At 40.9% G+C, this 11,751-nt stretch overlaps 2 protein-coding genes across 3 annotated transcripts; one reads left to right on the top strand and one right to left on the bottom strand.

Moving 5' to 3' along the window:
* Positions 1-150: 150 nt before the first annotated feature.
* Positions 151-5,395, top strand: LOC142957601 (D-amino-acid oxidase-like). Of its 2 annotated transcripts, none has more exons than XM_076099528.1 (11): positions 151-475; positions 1,018-1,213; positions 1,308-1,422; positions 1,772-1,848; positions 2,269-2,334; positions 2,911-2,965; positions 3,130-3,234; positions 3,311-3,393; positions 3,643-3,760; positions 3,971-4,069; positions 4,150-5,395. In XM_076099528.1, the coding sequence occupies exons 2-11, from the start codon at positions 1,020-1,022 to the stop codon at positions 4,273-4,275; spliced, it is 1,038 nt and encodes a 345-aa protein (XP_075955643.1). In that variant the 5' UTR covers positions 151-475; positions 1,018-1,019; the 3' UTR covers positions 4,276-5,395. The 2 variants fall into 2 exon arrangements, with proteins under 2 accessions (XP_075955643.1, XP_075955644.1); XM_076099529.1 differs by having other exon boundaries at positions 151-420.
* Positions 4,390-11,451, bottom strand: svopa (SV2 related protein a). Its single transcript, XM_076099530.1, has 16 exons — positions 11,116-11,451; positions 9,845-10,002; positions 9,551-9,636; positions 9,354-9,452; positions 9,117-9,188; positions 8,819-8,943; positions 8,664-8,727; positions 8,396-8,521; positions 8,164-8,292; positions 7,997-8,070; positions 7,733-7,809; positions 7,227-7,331; positions 6,661-6,772; positions 6,497-6,578; positions 6,255-6,344; positions 4,390-6,163 (listed from the first exon to the last, which is right to left on the bottom strand). Exons 1-16 carry the CDS (start codon positions 11,148-11,150, stop codon positions 5,951-5,953), a joined length of 1,647 nt encoding a protein of 548 aa, XP_075955645.1. The 5' UTR covers positions 11,151-11,451; the 3' UTR covers positions 4,390-5,950.
* Positions 11,452-11,751: the final 300 nt, after the last annotated feature.

Raw genomic sequence — 11,751 nt, forward strand, 5'->3', positions numbered from 1 at the left:
GCACAATTTAGGTGTATTTTCCCTTTAACTTAGGAGATGCAGGTAGCATGTTTTGTACTTAATGTGAATATAATTCATTTAATCTCATTTCATTATGCAATATGTATACTTTGTTGGCATCTTATTCTGAAAACCGGATGTTCGTCTGTAGAAAACCGGAAGTTGTCTCACGTTAATCTTTCCGCTAACTTTGCAAAGTTCTTCGCTCGCTCCCGATCTGTGCCGTTTGGTTGCGTTTACCGTAAGTTTCAGCGTATAGGTGCGCTACAATTGAAGTGTCTGCTGAGTTGACCACGGAGATCTGAGTGTCTGCTGACTTGACCGCAGTAAACCACTGGCAGCTGCAACCGTAAGCGCCTCTACTGGCTGCCACTGCCACGATTTGAGCCACATCCTACTGGGCCGAGGACTAGACTGGAGGTGAAGCAAAAAGTTTTGTAAATCATACAGCTTCGGTTGTGAGTGGATCATCTAGGTAATATCTGCATTCGATCTGTTTATATTATGCAACATTTAAACAACTATCTTTCCACGTCAGTGATTTGCTCTGAAATGCTGCTTCGTTATATGACTATTTATCCGACATGCTGTTCGCTCAGTTACATAATATTCTACTGTCCTATTATTAGCTGTATCGTTTTTAAAAGTTTTACTCAGATGAAGTCCTGACTCTGTTACCTAACAGCTGCTAGCTAATTGAGTTGTCTAACAGATTGTAACAGTAGGAAATATTAATTTTGATGTTATCAAGACTTTGCAAACTTCTAAACCTAATATTCCACACTACTAACACTAATAATGCATTTTAAATGATGCATTGTTTAATGATATATGAAATAATAATAATCAAATAATATTTTTCATCATATCTATTCTATTGTATTGGAATGCAATACAATTCAATAGCGATCTAGATTGCCTTCCTAGAAGATGTTGGCCTGTTAAATCCTATATCCTATTCAGGATGCATTTGAGTGAGTCTCATATGTAAATGTGTTGTGTCTCATGTTAATCCAGACATGCGGGTGGCAGTGATTGGAGCTGGAGTCATCGGCCTGTCAACAGCGCAGAGCATCTACGAGCAGTATCACTCCATCATTAGTCCTCTGACCATTGAGGTGTATGCGGACTCTTTCACACCACTGACCACTAGTGATGGAGCTGCTGGCTTCTGGCAGCCGTATCTCTACGATGAGGGCAACGTCCAGGAGACGTAAGTGTATTCTCCTTATCGCTCTTTTGATTCTCCACTATATCTGGAAACAAATAGCCAACATTTTTGTGCTGTATTTTGTCCTCACTTTTAGAAAATGGAATAAAGAGACATTTGACTACTTGCTAAGCTGCCTCAGTTCACCAGAGTCCAGACAAATGGGTATATTCCTTCAGTCTGGCTACAACCTCTGCACTGAACCAGCTCCAGTGAGTAGTGCATTGTTCTTGGAGTCAATCTGGCCTCGAATATAAGATATGACCTTGTTTCAGAAGTCTTACTAAGAGGAAAGGCATTGTGCAATTACTTAAAATGTAACCTCATATAACTAGCTCATAAATGTATTACATACCGGTGCAATATCTACCATAGACACAGTTCATTCGTGTTCAGCCTGACTTTGGTCAGTCACACAAAGACGGATGTCTGCAGTGATTGGAAAACAATAAGAGAGAGGCCTCCCCAAGGATTGGGATTCTCCATTGTGACAGCAAACTAATACAGCCAGGACACATTTAGGACATGAATGATAATATCTCGACTCGTTTTTGTTTGCAGGATCCCTCATTCAAAGATATTGTCCTGGGCTTCAGACAGCTCACAGAACGAGAGCTGAAGCTGTTCCCCGGATACAAGTAGGTTTCCGGCTGAAACTGCCTTGAAAACAAAACACTGAACATAAAGCAGGGCTGCATAGAGTTAGTTATCTGTTTCCATGTCATGCCAAACATTTTACCCTTCCCACGTTTGATTGCAATACACTGGCGTATAACAAACATCAAGAGAACAGCAAGACATCTTTTAATGACGCTTACACAAAACCAAAAGGAACATTCTTAACATTTTGTTTACATCTGCAACATTTCAGGTAATAAATGCTTAGAAAGAAAGAAAGAAACTGTTAAATGCTCATTTTTTTTGCAGTCCAAGCACATCAGTGATGTTTAGAAAATGTCTTTGTTTTTATCATACTAAACACAATATTGCATGGTTCCCAATAAAAGATAACATTTTTTATGGAGAGATGATCTGACTGTCTCTTCTAATATATCCAGTTATGGGTGGTTCAACACTGCTCTCATGGTGGAAGGTAAAGCATACTTACCTTGGCTGATGGATTGGTGAGTCAAGACCTGAGTTGACCTTATAGGTGTAGCTGTAGCTGTTTGATACACAATTTATTACGCAGTAATAAGATAAAAAGAAGCACCTTATCGCTTGTTCTATATTTTCAGTTCCTAACTTCCCCTCACGGGTCAAAGAAATGATACTTAAATGTTCAACATGTCGTCTCTGTCCATCTAAAACTGTTAACTATTTAGTGTGTTAACCATTTTGTAGTGTTGTCTAATATGTATACTAGTAAACTAAAATGATCCCACAGTGCAAAGTAAAAAGTAGTGTTTAATCAGTGGTCACTGAGAGAAAACTACTTCCATGTATTGTGCAGGCCGGGGAACTAATGCTGATTTAGACAGCTGCGGCATGGGAATGTAAATGTTTCCATCGAACAAACTGTCCTCAACACACAATTCCTTATATTCTGTGTAGATGTAAATGACCACCAGATGTTGTTGAGAAGAACTGGTTCAGTTTAATCTTGTCTAGTTTTAGTTTTACAGAGGAGTAAAAAGTGTATTTTTCAGGAGTCGTTTTCAAGTGCTCATAATAAACATCTGGTTTTGTGTTATTCTCAGGTTGCAAAAAAGGGGTGTGAAATTTTATCACAGGAAAATAGAGTCCTTCAAGGAGGTTAGTGAAGGCTTTTCAATATTATAGTTGCATAGTTTATTCGATATTATTTAAAGTTTTATGATTGCTTTTTATCTGTTATATCATAAGAGCCAGGCTGTTCTCCAAACAGGTTTTATTGCTTGTCGTATTTGTTATCGCTTGTCGTGCTTCCCTGTATTTAGCTGGCAGAAACTGGGGCAGACGTGGTAATAAACTGCACTGGGGTGAGATCAGGAGAACTTCAGCCGGACCCTGAGCTGAAACCAGGCCGTGGGCAGATAGTAAAGGTGAGAATGATTATATAACCGGCTATAAAGGCACCATGGGAACAGTGGTTGTACCTGGTTATTCTTTGTTTTTCAGGTGGATGCTCCGTGGCTGAAGCATTGGATTCTTACCCACAATTTTAAAGAAGGAGTCTACAATTCACCATACATCATTCCAGGGTAGTTCTGGTGACACAAACCACTCATGATTCAGATCCACATCATTTAGGAGCAAACGTCTCCTGTAAAGTTTGTAGTGACGGACATGAGTGCTGTGGATTTACAGTATCATACACATAGTGCATCTTGCCAGCAAAGGTTGCAGTGGCTGTGCTGTGTTGACCACAGTGTTGTTTTTTGTCAGAAGATTTTGAATGAGATGACAGTGTTTTTTGTCGTCAGAAAGACAAAGTTTTTCTGTGTCTGCAGGAGTCACCTCGTGACAGTCGGAGGGATTTTCCAGTTAGGAAACTGGAGTGAGCAGAACAACTCCACTGACCATAAAACAATCTGGGAAGGCGCTTGCCAGCTCGAGCCTAGTCTCAAGGTGAGATTAAGTATTTGTCTAAGAGCCCATCAACTGTAATAAATGATTTACAATGAGTCTTCTGTAGTGCTTAAGTATTTAACATTTTGCATTTGATGTTTTTTACAATACTTATAGTGTAATTCTGTCCTCAAGCATGTTGGTGAACTTGATTCTTCAGCAAAGTTTCAGGCTTGAGAAAGATTTATGTCTTGTTGTTGCTAACTTCAGCATGCCAGGATAGTGGAGGACTGGGCCGGCCTCAGACCTGTTCGCAGCAAAGTCCGACTGGAGAGGGAGACCATCCAGTCTGGTGCAACTGCAGTAGAGGTAAACTTTAACAGCCCAGCAGTACTTTAAAAAGGAATCTTCAGTCATTCAACTTCTAAAATATCGTGGCTCTCATTCAGGTGATACACAACTACGGCCATGGAGGTTTTGGTCTCACCATTCACCGAGGCTGCGCCCAGGAGGCAGCGAGGCTCTTCGGTCAGATCGTGGAACAAAAGGGCAAAGGTCCAAAAGCTCGATTGTAAATCAGTAGTGAACTGTGAAACTGCTCTTGTTTGTAACTAACATTCAGAGCAAACATATATTGGGTTGATTACATCACTTTAAAACAATGTTTGTAACTTGAAAGAGGAGACACTACTCACATCCATTATTAATTAACAGATGGCTCATTCACAAGGAACAAAATAATAGTTACATTTGTAGAAGGTTTTTGTAATTAAAACAAGTGTACAAATCTTTGAAAATGTTCTCAGTAAATGAAGAAAAAGTAGACAAACTTCCTGATAATGATTATAATTTATATAATCACCTGATATAATCCCACTGTTCAGTAATAAATAACAACATGAATCTACTGCTCTTTTTGAAAGATTATTTACGATAATATCATACACATTTACATCCAGTGCATTCACAATAATCTGTGCAGACAGACACTTAATGCAGCTCTATATATCAAACACTGGCAGGTAAAGAGTCGGCTTGCCGAACCTGAATTCTTGAATCTCTCTCTCTTTTTTTTTTTGTTTTTAACAAAACTTTGCTCAGTGTGTCACTCAGACTGGGCAAAGTCTGTCTCCACATCACCTTTGTTACATACAAAAGCTAAGACAACAACTAAACCAGGTATTGATACATTATTTACAAGACGAGAAAGACAGAATGTAACATCCTGTTAAGGGGTTGTGTATATGTACGTGTAGGTCAATGTGTGCACAGCCTCAAAGTCTGGTAGAGTCGAGATCGTAACACCAAACACTTGTGATAGTGTCATTTTTAAAAAATCATTTAACACTTGCTAACTAGGTTGAATCTGCTTTGAGTTTACTAATACGTCAACGCTAATGTAATTAATGTTGTCTTCAAATATGGACTCGTTCCAGTTGTGCTATAATTATGAAATATTGTCGGCTGTATGATTATTATGCTCTGATGAAGGCTTCGGCAGATTTGTCATATTGTGAATAAAACTGCTTCATAATGATCCTTGTTTTGTTTTTTAGCTGAAAACAATTATCATCCATGTTGAAATGTGAAATAATACTAACACAGGGTTCAACACAGTGACTCTCTGTGCAGTCTGTCCTTTCACTGCCTTAACACACATGAATCGTCAATAAAGTGTGTTTTTTCAACAGCCAAGTTTGTGTGCACAAGATGGTGCTCTTTCTTATTTGCGTATTTATGTCCACTATGCTAACAGACTCAGCTTTTTCAAAGGGTTAAGAGAAGTTCTCTCAAACACAAACTGAATCGGTAGTTTTAAGGCTCTTTGAAGAGAAGCTTTGAAGCTAACACTTAAACCCACTTTATTATCCTTTTCTTCTTTTGCATTAGAAAAGAAGGATAAAAAATACTTTGCTTCAAGTATTTGAATTGTCACTTGACCATAAATGTTTCACCATATATTTTCTCAATCTTGCACGTGTGATGGTCATTTGGTCTTTCCAGTTGACCCACGGGCAGTTATTCAGTGGCAAAACTGTGACAGCAATGGTGGTTGAAGACGATATAATATGATGTATAATAATGTGCTGCCTGGATCTCTGAAGCCCCTGTGGTGCCTAAACTGAAGTCATAGGATGGGACTGGAGATGGACACCGAAGCTGGATACGCTTTTTTTTTTTTTTTGCCTCTCCTCGCGTCTTTTCCTCACTGTGGTCACCAATCTCAGTTGTACTCCTGCCGACATGTCCTCAGCCCTGGGAAACAGAGTCGGAGGGGAGGATTCCCTCTGAGTTTTGGGAGGGGGCCCGGCCCACCATCTCCTGGCCCCACTCGCGGTGGCTGGCCTCCTGCAGGCCCCGGCCTGTTGTCTCAATTGGCAGTGCGCAACAGGCAAAGGCGGCAAGGAGGCAGCAGCAGCAGTACACGGAAAGAGCCAGGTAAACAGATGACTCCAACATCACCTGCAGGATGAAACCCGGGGTCCCAAAAAAAATGAGCAACTTTCTTGGGTTGTGATGTGTTAAAATGACAAAACTTACAGAGGAGTGTTACCTGTGCTACAAAAGGTGTAATGAGGGCACCGACTCTGGCCATTCCACTGCTCATTCCCAGACCTAAAGCCCTGGTCGCTGTTGGATACACCTGCAGATGTTCAGAGAACAATGAGTAGGCTGCCCTGATGTTCCATTGACCCAGCTATTGATTGGATCTGAGCGCTACTATAGTCACTGTATGAATTTTACTCCAAACAAGCAAAAAAACAAACAGCTGGCAGCTCTGGTTAGATATCTTACCTCAGGAGTGTACACATAAGCAGCCTGGAATCCTCCTGCGATGAAAGCTCTGGCGACGAATATCAACACTGTCATGGGTACTCTGCAACAGAGAAACCAGTTACGCTGGATAAATGGTGGACCCACAATGTCATGTTTAACATTCTCCTCAGTGTCCACCTCACCTGCCAACGCAGCCATAGAGTGGGATGATGCACATAGAGAAGACGAAGAAACACAACGCCATGGTCTTCCTCCTCCCCAATCGATCAATAGCCCACAGTGTCACCAGCAGTCCTATGTGACAAGGCAAAATTCAATGTTTGTAGAATATAATGTGCTGACTTGCTCTTTATTTTACAGTGGAGTAATTATACATATAATGCGTTCACTTATTATTACCATGACATTTTGACACGTCATCGCAGGAAAAGCAGAGGTGTATTAGCTAATAATGTTAATGATGGCTCCATTCTCTTTAGGTAAGCCAGTAGTTTTGTCAGTTAGCCGGCATGACAGCAGGGCCCTGGCACACCTAAATGGAATGGGGCCATCATTAATGTTATTATTAACTCCTTGCCAAAGTCTCCTCAATGAGAACACTCTATTAACATTATTATGATGATGATTTACTTGTAAGTTATGGTAAATATAAAGTAATTATCGTACAGTAGAAAAACATGCCACTGTAACTAGAATAAATTTACAAAAAATAAAATAAAATCAGTGAAGACAATTAACTTATGTGTACCTGGGAATTCAGATAAGGTGGTCCACAACAGGTCTTTGTAGTCGTCAGAGTTCAGATATTTACACTCCAAGTTGCATCGCAGCTCCCTCTTGCTACCTTTGGACACTAGAGGGAGGTATAAAACAACAGAAAACGGGATAGTACACACCCAGCACAGGCTTTGATCTGTGATTTTGCAAAAACATACTGTACAAATGTGGAGATCTTTTTCATGGCAGACATTCAGTCCTGGCATAGTAGGAAAAGCACAGGTGTAACTAATGACATTAACGATGGCTCTGTTCCTTCACGTGTTACAGTAGCCTCTGTTCTTAATGCTATCTCTTACACCTGTGCTGTTCCTGCTAGCACATGTATAAATGTCTGATCTGCCATACACTGATCTCCTGGTTCAACACACAAGTCACTGAACTACAAAGTCTCTCTTATCAGTGTAGCAAATTAATATGTGTGTGCGTGTCCTTGAATGTGTGAAGACATCTGTCGGTGTCGGAGCAGTGACTCACTTCCACATGTACCTTCCTCCTGAAACAGCTCTGTAGTGAGCAGCACCAGCCCATAGTAAGAGAAGGCATTTGCGAACCTGAGGAGAGAAACAAACAGGATGAATCAATGGTGGGTCACGTGATGTGAGAAACTTCAAATAAAACATTGATGAATATGTCTCTGCACTTGGAGAACATTTCATTTTGGAGAATAAGAACAAAAAGGAAATCAGTGAGTAATGACTCAGGATGTGAGTGGGTGGCATTATCATTCACTCCATTTACCAAATAAACCACAGCAGAACTGTGGTCCAGCGAAAGTCTGATGAAAATAAATCTTGAATCTTTCCTCGTTCCTCCTAATTAAAAGAACAGATAAAAGAAACATAACAGGGAGCATATACATTAATAACATTCAGTGAATTTTATGTTTTGCAGAAACTCTCTTTCACCTGTCTGTCAGCAATAAGTTTTCCCAGTGGCATGGGTGCTCCGTTCTCTGTAGCGATGCGCTTCAATGTGGCCAGAGCTTTTTCCTGGTTCCCTGTCAGCACGTCGTATCGAGCACTCTCTGGTAGCCACTGTTCCCACACCACCGAAAAAGAGACGTGTCGATTGATTAAGCTGTCATTTGTTCTGCTTACATATTGCAGAATGTCTCAAGATCGATAACATCATACTCACAAAACACAGGAGGGAGAAGAGGAAGAGAGGAATGGTGGAAAGGCCGAGCAGCCAACGCCAGCCTAGAGTGGGCATCACCAGGATGGCCAGGAGGACCTCAAACACAGTGCCCAGTGCCCAAAATATCTACAAGGCAAAGTCAAAATAATGTAAAATCCTGCTAGAAAAACAGAGCATTTCAGAGCTGTGGAGTTATGGTTGCATGTTTTGCCATGTCCGCACCATTAACACTATGGCTAGATGGATGATTGATAAGGGCAGTTCATACCTCAATCAGCAGGATGCACGTAGCTCTGGACTTCATCGGCAGAAACTCAGAATACAGTGTCACCCTTATAAGGAGGCACATTTCACAGTTAATCCAAACTCACATCATTAATTATTAACGCTTCGTTTTTAGAGAGATGAATGAGGGAAACTCACGACTGTGGGGCTCCTCCGATGCCAAAGCCCACCAGTGCACGGAGGACGAGGATCCAACCATAAATAGGTGCAAATGCACTCAGCACGCCATAGAACATAGTCCACAGCACACTCAGCTTGAGACACTGTGTGTGCACACAACCAAAACTTAGCTGCTGGGTACATTATGGTGATGTGATAAGGCTCTTCATTCAGAAAATTTGAACTTGCAGTGTCTCTAAAGTAGATCAAATGTGTCTTACGGGAAACAAAATATATATCATCACACTTGTACAACAGAGGCTTTATTAGAACTTACTGTCTTTCTGCCGTATCTGTCAGCTATGTTTCCCCAAAGAGAAGAGCTGACCATCATCCCAATAAACACTGCCTGCACCAATAAAAAAAACGTTTTAATTGGATTGCAGCAGTTTAAATGTGCACATGACTATAGTTCCACAAGACATAGCTGATATAATGCACATCCTGTCATGCATGTTTTTAAGGTCATACAGCACTGCAAGTAAGAGCACTTTACAGACATTAGAGTCATTACCGATGTAAGCAGGGCCACCTCGAGGCTGGGCAGCCTCCATTCACAGTGAAGCTGTGGGGCTAAGATGCTGAGGATCATCATCTCCATAGCATCAGCCATCTGAGCAAACAGAAAACAGCTCAGAGACACATTCTACAGCATGCACACACTCACAGAGTATCGGAAATAGTGTATTTTCCGCAAAGAGCAGTTCTCACCCAGGCCAGCCCAGTGAGGATGGAGAGTTTCAACTGAAATGTCCCAAAGCCGATGGCCTCTACAGCATCTTCTACCATGAATGTGTCTGAGGGAATGAGAAAATATTCAAAGCGGTATTCAAGAATTTAGTAGACGGAAAGCTTCTCTGAACAGTGAAGAGCGACTACAAGGAACTAAAGTTGTACGGGTGAGGTTGAGTCCACTGAGTGTCGATATTTACCGATGTTGTGGAGGTGAGTAGGAATTTATCATGAAAGACAGGGTGTGTAAAATAAAGCCCTGTCATACTGTACCATCAGTTGGATTGGCAAACTCCCGAGGAACTGGAGCTCCGTCTGCAAGTGCCACGGACTCCAGTACAGTCTGCTCTGCAATCCTGATAACCTGTTCTCTATTCTCGCCATCATCCTCAGAGCGTGTGCTCTCACCTGTGCGACGGAATCGGATGATACTGCAAAAACAAACAAAAAAACAATCAGAATAAGTGTTTTAAAAGCCCAGGAGGATTAACTTCTCCACATTGTGTCTGGTCAGGGGAGTTTCAGAGGACTAGCTCCAGTACAAAAATAAGAGTCAGAGGCTAGTTGCCTAGGTGATCTTTTTTCTGGCTGTGATTTTGTAAATGGATGTTAATATCGTCCGATGGGGGAAACATGTAAGGACAACTGACAGCCCCGCACAAACTGCACTTTACTGCTTGGCGAGCTTAGAAAGCCTAAATACCCAGAGATATGACTGTTGTCTACAGATGGAAGGTATAATCTTCTCCCACATGTAGATAATAATGGTTCATTAACACTGAAATGCTATAAGAGAACTCTGAGAGTGCCAGTGATGTCTTAATCACTGTAATTACATAGACTTGCAATGGGAAGTATTTGTGATGCAGATGAGTCTATCAGACGTCCAGAAATGTAACTGTAAAAAACCCTGACAAAAATATGTCTTTTCTTTGACTAGCATACTATTTAATTTAGAAATTCTGCGCATTATTACTTTTTAAGTCATTCTTGTAAGAAGACTGGGCTGTATATATTGTTATTTTACTGTATGTCTTTGAGAAATGTCCCTCATGACGGCCAGGCTATGAACTGGAATGGGGCAACCTTTAGATTAATGTATGTACAGCAGAGGTTGAAATGAATCACGCTAGGCACTGAGTCATGACAGCAAACACAGTTACAAGTTCAGACAGAAAACTGAATCAGCTTAGAAATCACAGCAAACCTGCTTTCAAACCTATAAATAAATAAAACCAAAATAGTCTCCTTGGGAAAATGCAATAGCTTTCGATTGTAAACAAACTGTGTCTGATGCTAAGTTGTTTTTATTATTCCCTTAATGTATGAACATTTCCAGGTATTACCCTCAGTGATGTTGTTATTGAATGACTGACGCTTTTAAGGAATGTCAAGCTATTTGTGGTCCAGAGAGCTAACCAAGCAGAGGCTGCACGAAGCGAGGCTGTCAGAGGACGACGCGTCGGTCGAACATGTTATCACGGCTGACAATGGACTGAATAAAACAAAATAGGCGGTGATGTGCAGATTGCAAGTTTACTCACGGCAGCTGTCTCAGTTGGAACAGATCATCGTCCATTTTGGTGTTTACTGGCTGGCGCTCCGTTTGGTCTCATCGCCGTTTACATTACCACGACGTACAGCGATTTCAGCACCAAGGAGAGCTACCTGCTCGAGTGTCCGCCGGCAGCCAATGAGAAACCGTCCTGCGCGAGTCACAGCCTATGGTCACAGCACGAGACACACAGAGAAGCGGAGTGGATTGGACGAGCTCAGGAGGATCGGACACTATATGAATGTATAATTGCTGTGGTCCTCCACATGACTTATCAACACTCACATGGACTTGATGAATCCTAAAACAGCAATATGCAAAGCTGGGCCCAGATGATGAGAATAATCACAAGGAAGATGAGATGTATAATGTAAGCTTAATAAAAAACAACAACAGACTAGACAATAAATAATAAACACAAACAACATGATGTATAATTCTGATGGGATTTAAGCAACTGTGACTTACAATATACAGTATGTTTGGTATTGTGCATTTGAATGATCTGACTATTATCTTTGAACATGTATAGTTGCTGTAATTATTTCTTTAAAAAAAAAATGTTTCGGGAACAATTCATGTTAATTTTTAATTCAACTTTGTCACATATTCAATTGACAAGGCT

Source organism: Anarhichas minor, unplaced genomic scaffold (assembly GCF_050575085.1).
Source record: "Anarhichas minor isolate MPS153535 unplaced genomic scaffold, ASM5057508v1 ptg000025l, whole genome shotgun sequence".
Taxonomy (NCBI): Eukaryota; Metazoa; Chordata; class Actinopteri; order Perciformes; family Anarhichadidae; genus Anarhichas; species Anarhichas minor.

What these genes read in the sequence shown, in the direction of transcription:
- LOC142957601 (XM_076099528.1), top strand. Translation starts at nt 1,020, where the DNA reads ATGCGGGTGGCAGTGATTGGAGCTGGAGTCATCGGCCTGTCAACAGCG. An exon ending in AAGCTGTTCCCCGGATACAA is followed by an intron (nt 1,849 to 2,268) that starts GTAGGTTTCCGG and finishes TAATATATCCAG; the next exon opens with TTATGGGTGGTTCAACACTG. An exon ending in TCACCATACATCATTCCAGG is followed by an intron (nt 3,394 to 3,642) that starts GTAGTTCTGGTG and finishes CTGTGTCTGCAG; the next exon opens with GAGTCACCTCGTGACAGTCG.
- svopa (XM_076099530.1), bottom strand. Translation starts at nt 11,150, where the DNA reads ATGGACGATGATCTGTTCCAACTGAGACAGCTGCC. An exon ending in ACAGATACGGCAGAAAGACA is followed by an intron (nt 8,944 to 9,116) that starts GTAAGTTCTAAT and finishes GTGCACACACAG; the next exon opens with TGTCTCAAGCTGAGTGTGCT. An exon ending in CACCTTATCTGAATTCCCAG is followed by an intron (nt 6,773 to 7,226) that starts GTACACATAAGT and finishes CTTGTCACATAG; the next exon opens with GACTGCTGGTGACACTGTGG.